The sequence below is a fragment of the Pristis pectinata genome, chromosome 9, assembly GCF_009764475.1.
Source record: "Pristis pectinata isolate sPriPec2 chromosome 9, sPriPec2.1.pri, whole genome shotgun sequence".
Lineage (NCBI taxonomy): Eukaryota > Metazoa > Chordata > Chondrichthyes > Rhinopristiformes > Pristidae > Pristis > Pristis pectinata.
Genome location: NC_067413.1, coordinates 77,176,982 through 77,193,662, shown reverse-complemented (window position 1 = coordinate 77,193,662; position 16,681 = coordinate 77,176,982). Strand labels below are relative to the sequence as shown.

The 16,681-nt window shown below is 39.8% G+C and overlaps 1 protein-coding gene across 3 annotated transcripts in view; it reads right to left on the bottom strand.

Annotated features, from left to right (window-relative positions):
• LOC127574266 (sodium/potassium-transporting ATPase subunit beta-1-interacting protein 3) overlaps window positions 1-16,681 on the bottom strand; it is a 324,203-nt gene that overhangs the window by 12,848 nt on the left and 294,674 nt on the right. The window contains exons 5-6 of one of the 3 annotated variants that reach the window (XM_052023122.1): window positions 10,722-10,782; window positions 3,500-3,581 (exon numbers count right to left, since the gene is read on the bottom strand). In XM_052023122.1, coding sequence (XP_051879082.1) covers window positions 3,500-3,581; window positions 10,722-10,782 — 143 coding nt within the window. Of the gene's footprint in view, window positions 1-3,499; window positions 3,582-10,681; window positions 10,783-16,681 lie in introns of all 3 variants that reach the window. The other 2 variants (XM_052023124.1, XM_052023123.1) reach the window with 2 other exon arrangements.

Below are 16,681 nucleotides of genomic sequence, written 5' to 3'. Positions count from 1 at the left end.
TTCAACCTCTTAATTTTTGCTTATCCCTGGGGAAATTCAGAGCAAACCCTTGACGTGGACAATGCTCTGAGAAGCCCTTTATCTGATGCTTATGAGTAAAAAGAATGTTGTTTAACTTCCCTGGGGATACATTCTTACACCTTATCAAAGTGATTTTGGCTGCAGATTTTAAATTAATACAATTAATCCCAACTTCAAAAAGCTAATTTCAAATATCATCTGCTCAGATCACTCATTCGTTTAAAGCCATTTTAAATTTCCTGTCTTTGTTCTGCATATTTCTTCCTATCTATACTGTCACCTGACAACTCTAGCAATGTTTCCATCTCTGGAATTAGTTAAAGAAACAGACATTCTAATGAAAAGAATATCATCTGAAGATTTTCTCTAACCGTAAGCACCATTCTTAGTGTAATTCTATCAAACAAATCTTCAGTGACACTTAGCTGAATTAAAGATGTGTGTGTGTCTTGACATACAAGTAACCCAATAACAAATATGAACATAATGCACAGCATTCAAATATCATGGATTATAAACTAAGGAGACTTTTTTGGATATATTTCTAACTAGAAAAAACTGATGACTTAGATACACATGAAGTTTAACATATTTCATAGACCACAGTTCACAGGTTTATATCTAGCCCTTTGTTCTGTGACTCCCTGGTTTGCTCATCCCTCCCCACCCATCCCTGTCCTGGCACTTTCCCCTGCAACTGTAAGAGGTCTAACACTTGTCCCTACACCTCCTCCCTCACCACCATCCAGGGACCTAAACAGCCCTTCCAGGTGAGCAGAGATGCACCTCTACTGCATTTGGTGCTCCTGATATATCAGACTAGGCGGATGTTTTGCCGAGCACCTGCACTCTGTCTGCCATGGCCATTTGGGGCTCCCGGTTGCTCGCCACTTTAATTCTCCTCCCCATTTCCACATTGACCTGTCTGTACTTGGCTTTTTCCACTGCCATGGTGAGACCAAATGCAAACTAAAGGAACAGCATCTCGTATTCTGCCTGGGTAATATAGAACCCAACGGCATGAACACTGAATGCTCCAATGTCAGGTAACCTGCTACCCCTCTGTCCCTTTCTCTTGTATTCTACCCAGGTCCTCCTAGACACAACCTTCTTTCCAACCACCACCCCTCCCCCACAACCCCCTATCACGTAGTTTCTTTCCCCTCGCCCAACTATTCCATCTGCTCATCATCCACACCCTATTCCCAATGGGTCCCCTTCTCCCTCTATTCCCAGCTGCCCACCCATCTCTCTTATTTGGTTCTAAGCTCCACTTCCTTTCTTATCAGATTCCACCATCTGCAGCCTTTTGTTGCTTCCACCTATCACCTCCCTGTCAATCCTGAAAAATTGGAATATTCCTACCGACTCCTGGGAATCCCCGGCACATGTCCTCTCGAAGTGGAGGAGGAGCATTTGGGATGGTATTGAGATACAGGCACACTTGCCTTGTTCATCCAAGTCCCATACTACCAAGTTCCCTCACTGTGACATGATTGGCACACACTCTTAACACAGGCCATTAGAAATCTAAACGCAAAGCGCCAATTTAACTAACAGGAGACATCGATGTGTTGGATCACACTGGATCCAGCCCATGCCTGTGTTTGCCTCTTTTCCAATGCCCAAGGCCACAATGTGGTTCCTGACTTGCTGCCAAACTTCACTGCTGCAGCCATTCCACAAGCATCAAACGGGCCACAGGCAGTGGGAACCGAAGCCCGAGGCAAAGGTAATGTGCTGTGCATTAGTGTGTTGGTGAGCCAATGTAGACTAGGATATGCAAGTGTCTCCTGGAGCAGCCAGTATTCAAGACATTAAAAGCTGTGATGACTTTAACAGCCAATGACTGCCTGGTGTAGCAGATGATGTGACTAGAGGGTTGCAAACTTCTATAGCAGCCTGCTGGACAAGCTCTGCCTCCAGAGATACTGGTCCTTCCACACAGAAAGACATAGGAAAATGACACTTAGCCTATAGATTCTTTGGTCCTCGTGAAGTCTCTGGGGACAGCTCACTCACTTGCTGCAGTCCCTCCTGTTCCACTTCTTCAACCTTCCCAGGCAGTGTAGCAAATAGCACCCATAATAAGCTGCACAATCTTAATTAAAGTAAGTGAAAAACTCTCAGAGAAAAAAAAATTTTGAAGTTGAACATTCCCTATAACCAACTGGCAGGTGGCAAGTGCCCCTGATGGACTGTGCACTGTATGTCTCCTGCAATTACGATTATGTTGTGGTTTTAATGACAATTTGAAAAGCATTGATGAGGCCCCAACTTCCTCTGGAACTTGCCTCGACCACTGGAAATAAAAAGTGTAGTTAAAATAGCAGTGAGCAGAAAAGCAGTAAGAAAGTGTATGGAGGCAATTTTCAGTGAGCACTGCTTGCTTGCTGCAGGGCAAAGCAGGTTAAAATCACTCCTCTCATATTGAATTTAAGTTTGACTTGTCAAAATTCTCTTCACATTCTGTGAATAATTTGATTTAATCCTCTGAGCTAAGTGGCTTCCAATTCACCATTATTTCCAACTAAGGGCTGTCTGAGTTATGGTGGGGAGATCTGAGTCAACCTAATGTATACTACCTGGAATCGTAGGAGAATAACACTAACAATTTAATCAGAATCTTCTGAAGCAATAATATCAAAAGATTTCCACTTTCAATTTAACTGCTGTAGTTGTTGTACCTAAGATTGCAAATATGAAACATTTTAAGAATTTAATTCATACACTTTGCTACGTTTCTGTTGTTAGCTTAAAGTATTAGCATATTGATATTATTCTGAATGTTTCCTTAGGCTTCCATTTTCTGGACAGATGTTGTATATTTAAAATAGGGTGCAGAGGAGGATATAGCACCTACATACAAAGGAACTGTGTTTTAATGAGCTGCTGCATAAACCTTTCTGTGCATGGTTTTTCCTCAGTCTTGTCTGAAGTGCTATCAATACAATAAGAGCTTCAATATTAATAAATGGACCTGTAATAGAAACTATTTTTGTGTCCCCTTTGAATTTGTATGTACAGGCCGTCCCCAGGTTACAAACACCTGACTTACAGACACCCATACATATGAACAAACTCCCATAATATTATTAAATTCAGAAGTCTCATGTATGTACATATGTTCATTCCTATGAACAGCAGAACTAGCTCCCTCTTTCTCTCCACATCTAGTAATTGTTCATTTTTATTAGTCTTATGTTTTTGATTAGAATACTGTGGAGGTACAGTTACCATATTGAGTAATTGTGTATTTTCAGACTTATGGACAAAATCATTTTAAGGATATCTGTAAAAATAGAACCCGTTTGTTACCCAGGGATGGCCTGTACATAGTTTGAAGGTAGCAGAATGATTGTAGCTTGCTATAACATAATAACAAGTAATATAATCACACAGCAGGCAATTTCTTCTTGTTAATCTGGTGCCTACGCCTGTAGATTAGTATTATATTAAAACACTAAGCCTTACTTACAGGTAAACAGGCCTTAACTGTGCATGGGAGGGTTTCTGGGGTGCGTGGTAGGTGTAGGAATCAAGTCCACCTATGAAATCAACTGAAACCACAACACAACCACAAATAAATACATGAATGAAATACACACTGAAATGAAAAATGAAAGGAATAAAGCCACAGAAAACTGATAAATAATAAATACAAATAAAAATACATTTAACAAATGAAGTCACACTTGGGTCCCAACATTCTTCAATGTGCTATTTAATGCCTTTCCCCATTTTATGGTGACATAGCAGATTTAATTCACCTTTCCATGGTAACTCAATGCTCTGTAGATAATTCCAGGGTTTTGTTTTCACTACCTTAAAAATTGCTCCAGTCCAGTTATCAGTTATTTATTGTGTGATTCAGAAACTTCTAAACTCAATTTTGAATATTTATTCTGGCAAGTTAATTTCTTATTTATTTTGAATGGGTCGACGATTCTAATGAGACAACAGACAGTGGAACTGATTTGTCCAGGTTTTGCTGGATCTGGCCCATACCTCACACTTGTCTCTCAGCAGGATGCCTGTTACCGCCTGTGGCTGGCCTCACTGCTGCGGCTGTTCCGTGAGACAGGGAGTGCCAACTAGGCCACAGGTGGAGGAAACTGAGGCTCTGTCCATGGAATGGCCAAGTGGCCTTCTGACAGCTCGGAAGACTTCTCCACAGTTTCTAAATGTCTAAATGAGCAGAGACATTGAGAAACAGTTGAAAACATTATATTAATATAACTTCATATAAGTAATTATAAACACATTCAACTTATGCAGGTTAATTGTAGGCATTAATATTAAAGTAAAAAAATCTTTTTAAGGTAGGTGGTGAGCCTATTCTACTGAATGGGGCTGCATTAAATACACGCCAGATATTGCTGCCTTCACGCTGCAAGGTGTGTCCAACCTCTCAGCTCAGATGCCCCACCATCTGACTTCCAGTATGTTCCTCACCTGCTTCTCTATAGATCCACTGGCTCATCATCAACATGACCTGGCCCATTACCTCTCCCTCCACTAGGTCAGTTACAGAAAATTTTGCTTGGAATCTTTGCTTGGAATGGTGATGAAGCTGTGTGTTTTCTTTAGACTATGTACACACTGTTCAAGTTGAAGAATGTCAAAAATGCAATTTTCCAATTTTGCACACCCAAACACTGAGACTGTAAGGTTTCACCAAACATTGCAATATTGTAAAATAACCAATGTGCATTTAAATTATGAATATTATTTCAGTCTCCTTCCTCCAGTTATGCGGTCAGAGGTATTTGCTACAGCTGGGAATCCCCAGTCTCACCAAAATACTGCAAGTTCAAGAATTCCCATTCAGCAAATGCAGCAAATTTCTGTTCCCAGCTCAGCCTCTGGATGAGGTGCCAGAAGGCAATGTGCACAGGATGGTGCACTTTTCTGGGGTGGCACCATTTACTCAGATCCTGCAATTAAATACAGCCACAATCTTCCAGTGATCATGGTTGTGTTTAACTGCAGTGAACCATCCACACTCTCCTATCTGTTCAGAGTAACCATTGCTTTACATTTCTGCTTTCAAACTAAGTAAAACCTCAAGTGAATATTCCACTTTAATATCAATGAATGCCATTTTACAGGCTGCTGTGGGGTGTGGAGCCGACTCTCCAGGGAAATGGGTTGAGAGTTCCCAAGCACATTTTACCTTGGATCATTACCACTGTCTGAGAATGAAATCTAGGTTGGTAATTTTTGATAAATTAAAAAAACTCCGTAAATGAAACATTCTATATCACATTAAATCCTGTTCCCTATGACACACTTTTGTCAGCTGCCACAATTCCACAATTCCATGATGTCCATGGTTTTCTCCCAGCCTTCGTCTTACCACAGGCAACCTTGTTTATGCTAATTCATTAGTCCTGTTCCCACATGTAGTCAGACTCTTCAGTTTCCCATTTGCTCTGGTTTTTCTTCAATTCAGTCATAGCCCCACAATTGCAATGCTATCCCTGAAACCTCTGTATCTTGCCTGTTCTCTCCTCTTTCTGAGACTTGGTCACGGTTTCAGGTATCTCCTTTATCTTTCCTTTCCTTAGTTTTTATGTATTTTTGCCTTGAAGAAGTATTTTGTGGTATGTTATTATAGGTGTTGCAGGTGATTTTTTTTTAAATCCTTTCTTTTCCTGAATTTGAGCTGGAGGACAGATCAACAGGCTTGTTATCAACAATGATTTAGCATCAGCTCAGTCTAACTATTTTCCCTACTTAAACCTAGCTTTTAAGTGGCTTCAAGGTACTTCAGTGTGAGACATTCCAGGACATGTACCGATAAGAATGAATTGTTTCATTTGACAGATTATAGCACCTAGTGTGGGTTAGAAAGAGTTACATTACATTACACAACTAAATATGTGATAATTAATGTTCATTGGTGCCCAATAACCATTTGAATGCCCTCAGATGAGCTCTCTATTAAAACTCAATCGCTTATACAATTAGCTGTGTTCAAGCGTAGGTGGAGGCTTGGAATTAGTTGATTAGCTATATTAGTCATTTGACAAGACTGTACTACTTAGGTTGATGTCATCTACATTTATTGTCTCCCTTAAAGGAGAAAGGCATAAAGTAGCAGGCACTCATTTAACAACACGGAGAAGGCCATTAACCATTCAGAAGTTGCTGGTTAACAATGGGATGGTTTTCTGTGGTTTCTACACTTTTTCCATCACTTGCCTCTTAAGCTTGAGCACGGTTTACTGCCAGTATTGGAAGGCACATCAAAACAATTTATTATGGTTAATTTTCCTCCTAGTCAGCAGTAATCTTGTCAGAAGGAGCTTTGGTACATGTTATTTCAGCCTTTCCCATTTGAGAACTAGGCTAAGGTAGAGACTGAGGAGGAGAAAGAAAACCCTTTAAAAATTAGTTTATGAAAATAATTATTCAAATCCTGTAGCTGCTTAATTTAATAATAACTATATTGGGTCATGCAGCAGCAAGTAAAATCTAATTGATGTGTGCTATTATTGTGGAAAGTGTATGATTTGTAATAGCTCCACATGAGCCCTGTTTTTTAAGGGAAAGTAGTTTGATGTTCATTTAAAAAATTCACAGCTTTGAATCAAAATCAGCCAATTACATTTAATTTTACACCTGAGCTTAAAATACAGAGCTCAAAGAGAAAATAAATCTTTAAGGAATTCTAAGCTGCAGTTGACCTTCAGCTAACATCCACAAATTCTACGGTGGTATATATCAAGTCAGGAAAAGACTGCAATGAAACACTGAGGTGCAGTCTCAGCATGGAATCTAATTCAATTCTTGGAATTTGTCTGTCAATTGCTCTTGCAATATTTTTAGACCAACTGCCAATTCCTTCTGGTTATGTACATTGCTGGATCATCACATTAAACCAACAGTTAAACTTAGAAGATATTATATCTGTTATTGCCAAAGTACATTCTCTTGATTTGTATGTTTTAAAACTTCATAGCTATTGACTTTGATTTTCATCAGGATAAAGGACCTTATTGATTTTTGACTTACCTTGACACATTAGATATAATAAAATTGCCTTGCATTAGCCATTAAAATAAACCTCAATAGGCTTTACACAACTACCAACAATTTTAGCAGAGGAACACTTAATAGGTTCAAATGGCATTTCTCCAATCCATTATCTAAATGAAGGTTGTACTCCATTTATTTTAAATGGGTGTCTGCAATGGAAATGGGGATAAAAAACCATTATAACATGAAGTGATAAACTTCTGGGGTTTGGGTGAGGATCCAGCCCAATGGACATTAGTGGTTGTGTCAGAGACTGGCCTCTCGCAGGGTTCTGCCACCACTGCAACTTTTAAGATTGACCAGAGTGACAGGAATACCTGGGTGGCAGTTCAAAGGAAATAGCACAGCATTGAGATGAACTGCTGTAGGATAAAGGGCATTGGGAAACACCCGAGCATGCTGTACAATGGAAGATATTTTAAAAACATTGCAAGTTATTCTGGAAGCTGGGACAAGTCTTGGGCTATAATGTCCTTATATATGATCAGACTGCAAACATTGAGGCTTGGAATGAGCACAATGGAGAGAGCCTTCTTGGCATTCTTTGTAACCAATTGCATTTGACCACGAGGAAAGAATTTGTTGATGTTATCAGTACATTTAGGACCGCTATTTCACAGGTAGGTGGCGGTGCAGAGTGAGCTCTGATACTAATGGCATGACAAGAGCAGGCATGAATAACGATGCTGTCACAGGATAGCAGGAGCAGCTCTTTTGCTGGCTCTATCCAGTGCCCACAGAAAGCTTGAACTCACCCATGCAGCAGGTTGAGGGGACAGCCTGCAGCAAGATGAGGGCCAGTCCCAAATTCTTACTTTATTGCCGCTCGGGTAAGACCTTGGCAGAAGCATAAGCTTGGGTTTATGAAAACCCAGTTCACACACTTATGCCAAGGGGGCAAGGAGTATCAAGACACACATTCACACTGTAGATATTATGGGAACTGAAAGTGGGTTTGGTGAGATAGAAGCAGAACATAGGTACATCAACAATTTCATTGGAAAAGCAATAAAATATATGATCCTTTTTGCTTCTTCCATCAATCAAGGAATTGGGATCAAAACCAAAACCCATCAGTGACTTAACCCATATACTCACCTTTCTTTTATGTTCCATATTACCTTCAGTTAACAGTAACCTTCTAAACTCAGATTTAAATTTAACACTTGGCTCAGCATAAATTGCCATTTGTGGGAAAGAGTTTTAAATTTCTACCATGCCCTGTATGTAGAAGTATTTTTTTAACCACCTCCAGAATACTTAGCACTAACTTTAGACTATACGTCCTTGTCCTGGGCTCCACAACGGGTCGAAATGGTCTCTCTTCATCTGCTCTGTCCATTTGACTTAAAATTTAACTCAGAGCCTAGGGCCTAGAAAATGTATCATAATTGAAAAATCCTTCACGAAGTGCATTCTGGGAGTTATTGAGCAATCCAAGATGTCCACAACTTTCATTCCAGATCCTCTGTTTATCTATGGCACCAACACATAAGGGCATTAAGTCGTGTACAGTGGTGTGCAACACATGCTTAGATGTTACTTCTGTAATTTTTATGGCCCACAGACAACACTAGCTCTAAAGTGACCCTTCACTACACAAGAGGCCTACTTCACCATAACTTAAAAGGCTCCCACATTTCACAGTGTGCCAGTCGATAGGTTAACCAGGCACTGCATGCTTAGGTGAGTGCTAGAATCTGAAGGGGGGAATTGTTGGGAACGCGGGAGATTAAAATGGGATCAGTGTAGGATTAGTGGAAATGGATGCTTGATGATTGGCAATGGACTGAATGAGCCTAAAGGCCTGTTTCTGTGATGTGGGGTGGGAATTTAATGACCCACCTAATAGCTCTAAATTAAGTTTAAAAAGTTCTGCTCTCCCTCAACCCCCAACTCTCCCTTCTTTGGTTGTGACCTCCAACCTGCTCATGAGCTGATGCTTCCTTGCAGCACAGGTTGCAAATCCTTCTCCCTGAACAACCCCCCCCCCCATCCTCCCATCCTCCCATCCTCCCATCCTCCCAGTAATGTCCCAACCCCATGACATTCTGACTGACTTCCAATCCCAACCGCTCCTTTGGCTTGTTCTGCAAATCAGCACCCATCCCCCCAGACACCTCCCCACCAATCTACCTCCTTTCTTCATACTTGTAGAGTGAGTGCAGGGTGAGTGCCTTTGAAAACTACAGTGATGGATAGGCAACTCTGTAATGCATGACATCTTAGGCCTCCGTCACTATGGATTTGTCCACCAGTGGGATCTTGAACAAACATTTCTTGGCTTTCCTCCCATTATCTATTGAGCATGCCTTTCCGAGCACCAGCATATTTCTAGTCCAGGCTGTCATTCCAGAAAATCGATGCTGTGCTCACTCTAAACCTAGACAGCTCATAGTACTTCATGCGTGGTCAGTTAAAGGTCTGCAGCATAACTTCTACCCTTTTGTATGACAGACTTATAGACATAAAGTTCAATGTCACATTATCATTTTTTGATTATTTTCTGTACCTGCCCATTGCAGTTCAATGATCAATTTACCCGAATCCCCAAGTCACTTTGAACCTTCACTGTTTCTAGCATTTCATCTTTTAGAACAAGTTTAATCCTTTTTAGGTCTGAAGTCACATTGTCCTAAGTTACTACAGTTTTGCTTATTGGCTTAATCTACTAATGCTGGTATCTCCACTACTAACCAGCCTACTTTTTTCATTGGTTAGCCTAGATCTGTGGCTTGTTATCTAATTGTCTAAGCAATTCAGAAATAGTTGCAACCCCAAAACAGATTCTTGAGAGGTCCCACCAGTCACTTCCTATCCACAGACCATTGGATCACAGCCCAGCTGCGAATCCCCACACAAAAACTACTGGGCAGTGTGTTTTTGTTTGTTTATGTGGAAGTGTCTTGTCAAATGCATGACATTTGTTCCTGAGGGGGAGAGAAAAAGGCAATAGTGATCAGCTATTTTATACCTTTCCTTTGAAGCTAATGGAAATGATAATGGAGAATCCGTTTAAAGAGCACTCAGTCTGCATTTACAACCCACCAGTGCTGGACGTTCTGTCCTATAATTCCATCTATTCTTTTCCCTCACCTTGTCCTGCACCCCTACCCAACTCACCCCTAACAATGGAATAATATGTTGGTTTTTTTGAATGCACTTTCAATCAAAAAGTAGAAATGATCTTCATTTGTATCCCAAACAGTTCGTCACCTGACAGGAATGAATACCAGCCAGGATTACAAACCCTGTCCAGCCTTGGTGAATTGAAATCATTTGAATATCTGATTGGTATCCAATGAAGATCAGATAATACTCAATGAAAGGCTTTGCACAAGGAACCTTGAACATTGCTTTCCATAGGTTTTGAAACCAGTGCTTCCCATTGCACATGAATCTGTGGGACAAGTGGTAATTACTACCTTTACACCCTTACTTCATATTGAAGAAATAAAACTTTACACAACTTACATAATGTTACGAGTTTTGTTATTGGCTCATCAAAGCCAAAAAGAGCTGCTGTCAAAAGAAAATTCTCATTACTTTAATGCATGCCTGATGAAATGCAGTCCAAACCCATGTCAAATTAGTTATTACAAAGGTCATGTCTCACCCTGGAGTGATCCAGAGACGGGTGTTTTTTCAGTACTTACAGCTGTCCTCTTCTTCAGTGAAAACGCTGATCACATAGCAGGCATAGACAAAACCAATGAGCTGTAGGGAAATGTAACATAGAGATGTCAAGGTTATCTACTGTTTCAAGTAGTTTTCAACATATCTATCCTAGACTAATCAGACCAGAACTACATAATACCTTATCTACCTACTCCTATTACTATGGGCCAGTTCTGTCAAACAATATTGTTTTTTTACTCTTTTCCTTCTTTTTAGACAAAGTTGTGATCAATTCAGGATGGTTTAATATCAGTTCACCAAAATATATGTAGGAATTGAAAGCTATGTTCATGAAATGAAAAACTAAAATTTAATAAAATATCTTGACTACTTTTCTAAAATGTCTTTTATAAAATATAAAGCAATTGCCTGGTGAAATGAGCAACTAAGCTATTTCAAAAACAATAATTCAGGTATCTGGAAATCAGCTTGATAGCTTTTAAGTGGTGAAGAAATATGCCATAAGACAGATTCTTTCTATAACTGCTGCAGTTCATTTTCATCTTTCTGGTGCCCTGATTGGGAGGTAAAGAAAAGGCGCTATTCCCCCAAGCTGGTACTTCTGGTTCTTGGATTTCATGAACTTTCTTCCAATTGCCCTTGGACAAGTATTTTGTCTCTGTTAACATCAAAGTAAATGATATCAGAAGGTTTGAGCAGATGTGTTTACAGGGAAAAGAGAACAGGAATGATTGGTGTTCTGTCGAAGTGCTCTGGTCCAGACCTGTATCCCAACATCTTATTTTGACCAATAATGTCCCCTAAATGGTACTGGCAACAGCAGACTTTAGTGAGGTGACAATGAGGCTCGAAAAACTGCCTAATATTTCTGCTGGAAGGCTTTCTACTAACATTTCAATCATAATTTCCCATAATTTATATGGCATTGCATCAAAGAATGCAATGTCTATTTGATGTCACTAGTTAAGATGCCATCAACTGCCAAATAAACAGAAGAAGGAATAATTGCGGTAATGTCGGGAAGCTACCAGCTAATATCATCTCCTGTTAGAACACCTTGCAAATTAGATTAATTGTCAATTGTCTCTTGTGCCTTCAGACAGTCATATGGAATGCTATGAATGATAATGATATTCTCTCAAGCAGCACCTCAACACAAACTGCCATCAAGCAGGAGGCCAAGTACTGGGCTGCATGATTCACACTCACGTCTTCACCTTTCCCTGCCTCCTCCTTAATCCTTCAGCCTTCGAAAAGGTTGCTCTCTGAAGCTCTCCAATTCTAAAGTTCACCTTTGCCATGTTGGAAGTTTCTGGATTATTTGTCCCTGTTGCTTTAAATTTATGTTGTACTGTTGCTGAACTCTGCTAAATTTGCAGGAAGTTGCAAGCAATTATATAATTGAGGATATAGCAGAAAATTGAGAGCAATTAGCATTTGGGATTTAAAGGGGATTAAATCAACGTCAATCAAACCACAAAGGCTTTACATTAAAAGATGAAAATCACCTTCATTATTTTATCATTGGCACCATGTTGAGTTAGTTATGTTTAAACAAAGATTATGACATTTATTTTACAGTAAGTAATTCAAACCCATGTAGAAAGATACCTTGGATTTTCTTAAAGTTCTATTTAGCGATGAGCTGGATTGGTCCTAAAATCAAATAATTGTCTGTAAATATTTCCTTTGTGGTTTTGCCATCAGCCTCCTATATATTGGCAGTGATTGGATGAAAGCCAGTCAAGAACTCTCATATATGCCTAAAGAACTCAAGGTAGTGAATGGGAATAATCCCTGAGGAAATTCCCACTAATCAATACATAATTGTTTTCAAGGCTGTACTGAATTACTAACCTGTAGAACTATCAATAGTTGATTAATAAGCTTGAGTTCATTATTACCAGAAAACACATGCATTCAGTAAGAAACCACTGGTAAGTTTTGAAGGCTGGCAATGTTAATGTTTAATGAATAATTTGGTACAGCAGTGACCTGGCCAATTGTCATACTGACACTGGATGTTGTCTGTCAGTCCAGCAGCTTCTGTTTAGTATCAGATGCAGCAAGGTACTGATTCTTCTTTGGTATTTCTCATGGGGATCAACAATATGTAATATCTGGTAAAGCATAACTTCTAAAAGAGGATTGTTTTTCCCACATGTGCTGATTTAGCATTCTACAGACACTTATTTAAATTGATTTGCGTTGTTACCTCAATCTTACATCTATTAAAAACCTTTTATGATTCTCTATTAAAAACCTTTTATGATTCTATTTCTCTCACAATAAGCTTACATTCATGTCAAGCTTAAAAAACATTCAATGAGATAGAATTTTCATGGAGGTGGGGGAAGCCTTCAATTTCCCGTCATTATTTCAGAGTTTATTTCTCCAGGCAAAACCACTGAGAAAATACCAACAGACAATTCTTTGTTTGATTTTCCATTAAAACTATGACAAGCAACCAGCAGAACACCTGCACAAATACTAGTCCCAATTCATGATCACATTTTACTGCACAGAAGGCGGCACGGTAGCGTAGTGGTTAGCACAACGCTATTACAGTGCCAGTGATTGGGGTTCGATTCCCGTCGCCGTCTGTAAGGAGTTTGTACGTTCTCCCGTGTCTGCGTGGGTTTCCTCCAGGAGCTCTGGTTTCCTCCCACATTCCAAAGACGTACGGGTAGGTTAATTTGGATTTAAAAAAAAATGGGCGGCGCGGACTCGTTGGGCCGGAAGGGCCTGTTACCACGCTGTAAATAAAATTTAAAATTTAAAAAACCTGTATTTCATTCCTCTGAAAAACATTTATTTTCTTTACTTGGGATCCTTACAGAATAGGTAGGAAGTAGAGGCAAGTAAGAGGTTAATGCTTCAGGATTTGGCAAAACGTGTGCAACAGTGATTAAATGTTGATCAATATTCTGCATGGTAATGCCCTGAAGTCCTGGACCAATTCCACCCAATGTAGGGAAGTCATCCCTACAAATTTCTGAGCATTTCTAAGAATGTGAGATCATAAGAAGTAGAAAGCAGAGCATTCAGCTCTGTAAATCTGTACCACTATTCAAAACCATTTAATACTTTACCTCAATTTACCAAGTATCCAAAAACTTCTTAACCTTGGCTTGAATATGCTCAGATTTCTAAAGATGTATAACACTTTGAGAAAAGAAATTTCTCCTCACCCCTTTCCCTTTGTAGCCAAGTTCTTATTCTGAGACTGAGATCTTCAAGCTAAGGGAAACATTCTCTAAGCATCTACCGGGTCAATCCCCATAGGTACTTAATGTTTAATGATTTCACCTCTTGTTCTTCTAGATGAGACAATATAGGTCTAGTCTATCCATTTCATTAGACTACTTAACGGCTGCACTCTGAGGAGTCTAATGCTGTCTAATAGACCAACCTCTATTATTAAAGTCTTCCTCAAACTTCTCCTCATCTCAGCCCCACATGGCCTATCCCTTATTCTGAGACTGGGATACTTGGTCCTACATTCCTCAGCTAGGGGAAACATCCTCCCTTATCTATTCTCAAGCCCTCTAAGTCTTCAGTGATTTTATTGAGCTCATTTCAGCTCAGCTCTCATTCTTCTAAACTCTAGAGCATACAGGGCTAGTCTAGTCAGTCGCTCCTCATGCAGAAAACCTGCCATCCCAGAAACCAGCCTGGTGAATCTTCATTGCATTTCCTGCACGACAAATATATCAATTCTTAGGTAAGGAAACTGTAATTGTAAACACTATCGAGGTGTGGTCTCATTGCAGTAAAATATCATTAGTCTTGTACTCAGATCATGGATTAATTAAATCATATTTTCATTCAAGCTCGGGTTTAGGGCCAGCCTACTTATTTAGAGTTGTCAATCATGGGCATGTTGTGAGTGAAACTCATTTAATTTTCATTCTGCTTTAAGACGGTTAGTAAAATACTCTTGTTGAAGTAGCCAAGATACAGAGTCTTTCTTGAAAGTCTGTTTATATTAATCTATGATTACTAACATAGTGAGATGAAATAATTTTAAACTTCTGAACAATGAATGTGATTTGTGTTGCGTTTGTCATCTTGGGAATATAGTTTAGTGTTGAGGAGAATTGTAATATAATAGTTTTAGCTCTTAACACTTAAGCACTATGTCGATGAAGTATTTAATGAAACAAATTAGTTTCAAATGCTATTATTTTAATGTGGCAAAATTATTTTAATTAACAATTTAATGACCTAATGAATATGTCCACCTGTTAAACAACTCAGTGAGCAACCTTTAGCACAGTGTATAAAGACTAATATCATTGCTATATAGAAAGTCTCCATTGTCTAGCTGGGATGAATTTAATGACAAATATACTGTTCGCAAAAATTTGGTGTCTGGCACTTGTGCACATTCACTAATTTATAGGACTACTTAATATAGCTACACTCTGAGGAGTCTATCAGATACTTGCTGTCTAAAACAGTGACCTTTAAGCACTTTTATTAAAATCTTCCTCAAATACAAAGAATTTCTGGCTTATGATCAACAAAACCATGCACGAGTGACAGCATGAAAACTGCCTGCTATATCTGTAATTTGTCTGAAGCCAGCATTTTATTTTAAATGAGAGTGTTTCATTGTGCTGCTCTGTTATATTTTACTTTCAAAATTATGCTGGACTCAGAGATTCCCAATTGTACTCCTTCGAAATACAATTGATGAACCTTCCCAGAAAAAGCAGCGAGTTCTGGAGACAGCTCAGCTCACTTCATGGCCTTAGGTGAGCCACGTTCCACAGAAGTTTTGTGCTGAGAAGATAAGATATTCAAGGGGGGGCTCTTGGAGAAATAGTTAAATATTACACAGCTTGGGAGGCAGCACACACTGTGGTGTAGCTATGGCTCAGGTGTAGTGCCAGTGGTAAAGAATGTCATCAGGACTAGGAGTGGGCAGATGCCCACAAAGGACCACAGCACTGGGAAAAGGCAGAGTCCAGAATTTTAATGAGACAAAACTCCTGGATGAAGAGCTGAGAAACAGAGAAAGATCCCTGGCATTGGAATTGAATTCGGAGGCAGACTATAACAAGCTGCTTCTTGAGAATTGCTGGAGCTGCACATATTCAGGCAAGTGGAGAGTATTTTATTACATTCTCGATCTGTGCCTTTTACATGGTGGAAGGCCTCAAAGAGTCAGGAGTTGAGTACCTCGCCTCAGGATATCCAGCCTCCAGCCTGCTCTTAAAGCCACAGTACTTACATGGCTGGTCCAGTTGAGATTCTGGTTAGCGGTGAGCCTCAGGATATTGATGATGGGGGACTAGGTAATGATAATGTCACTGAATGTCAGGGATATGTGGTTTGACTCTCTCTTGTTGGAAAACGTCATTGCTTGACACTTGTGCCACAAATGTTACGTGCAACTTATCAGCCCATATACAAATGTTTTTCAGGTCCTGTTGAATACAAACATGGACTGGTCCATTTTCAGCTGAGTTGCCAATGGAATTGAACATTGTGCATTTAGAACATAGAACATAAAACAGTGCAGCACAGGAACAGGCCCTTCGGCCCATGATGTTGTGCCGAACTAATTGAACAGGCAATTAAATGCTTAACTAAACTAATCCCTTCTGCCTACACAATGTCCATATCCCTCCATTCCCTGCACATTCATGTGCCTATCTAAGAGCTTCTTGAACACCCCTATCGTATTTGCCTCCACTAACACCCCTGGCAGCACATTCCAGGCACCCATCACTCTCTGTGTAAAAGAACTTGCCCCGCACGTCTCCTTTGAACTCCCCGCGCACCCCCCCCCCTCACAAATGCATGCCCTCCGGTATTAAGCATTTCAAACCAGGGAAAAAGATACCAGCTGTCTACTCTGTCTATGCCTCTCAATCTTATAAACCTCAAAAAGATCTACCCTCAATCTCAGCTGATCCAGAAAAAACAACCCAAGTTTGTTCAACCTCTCCTTATAGCACATGCTCTC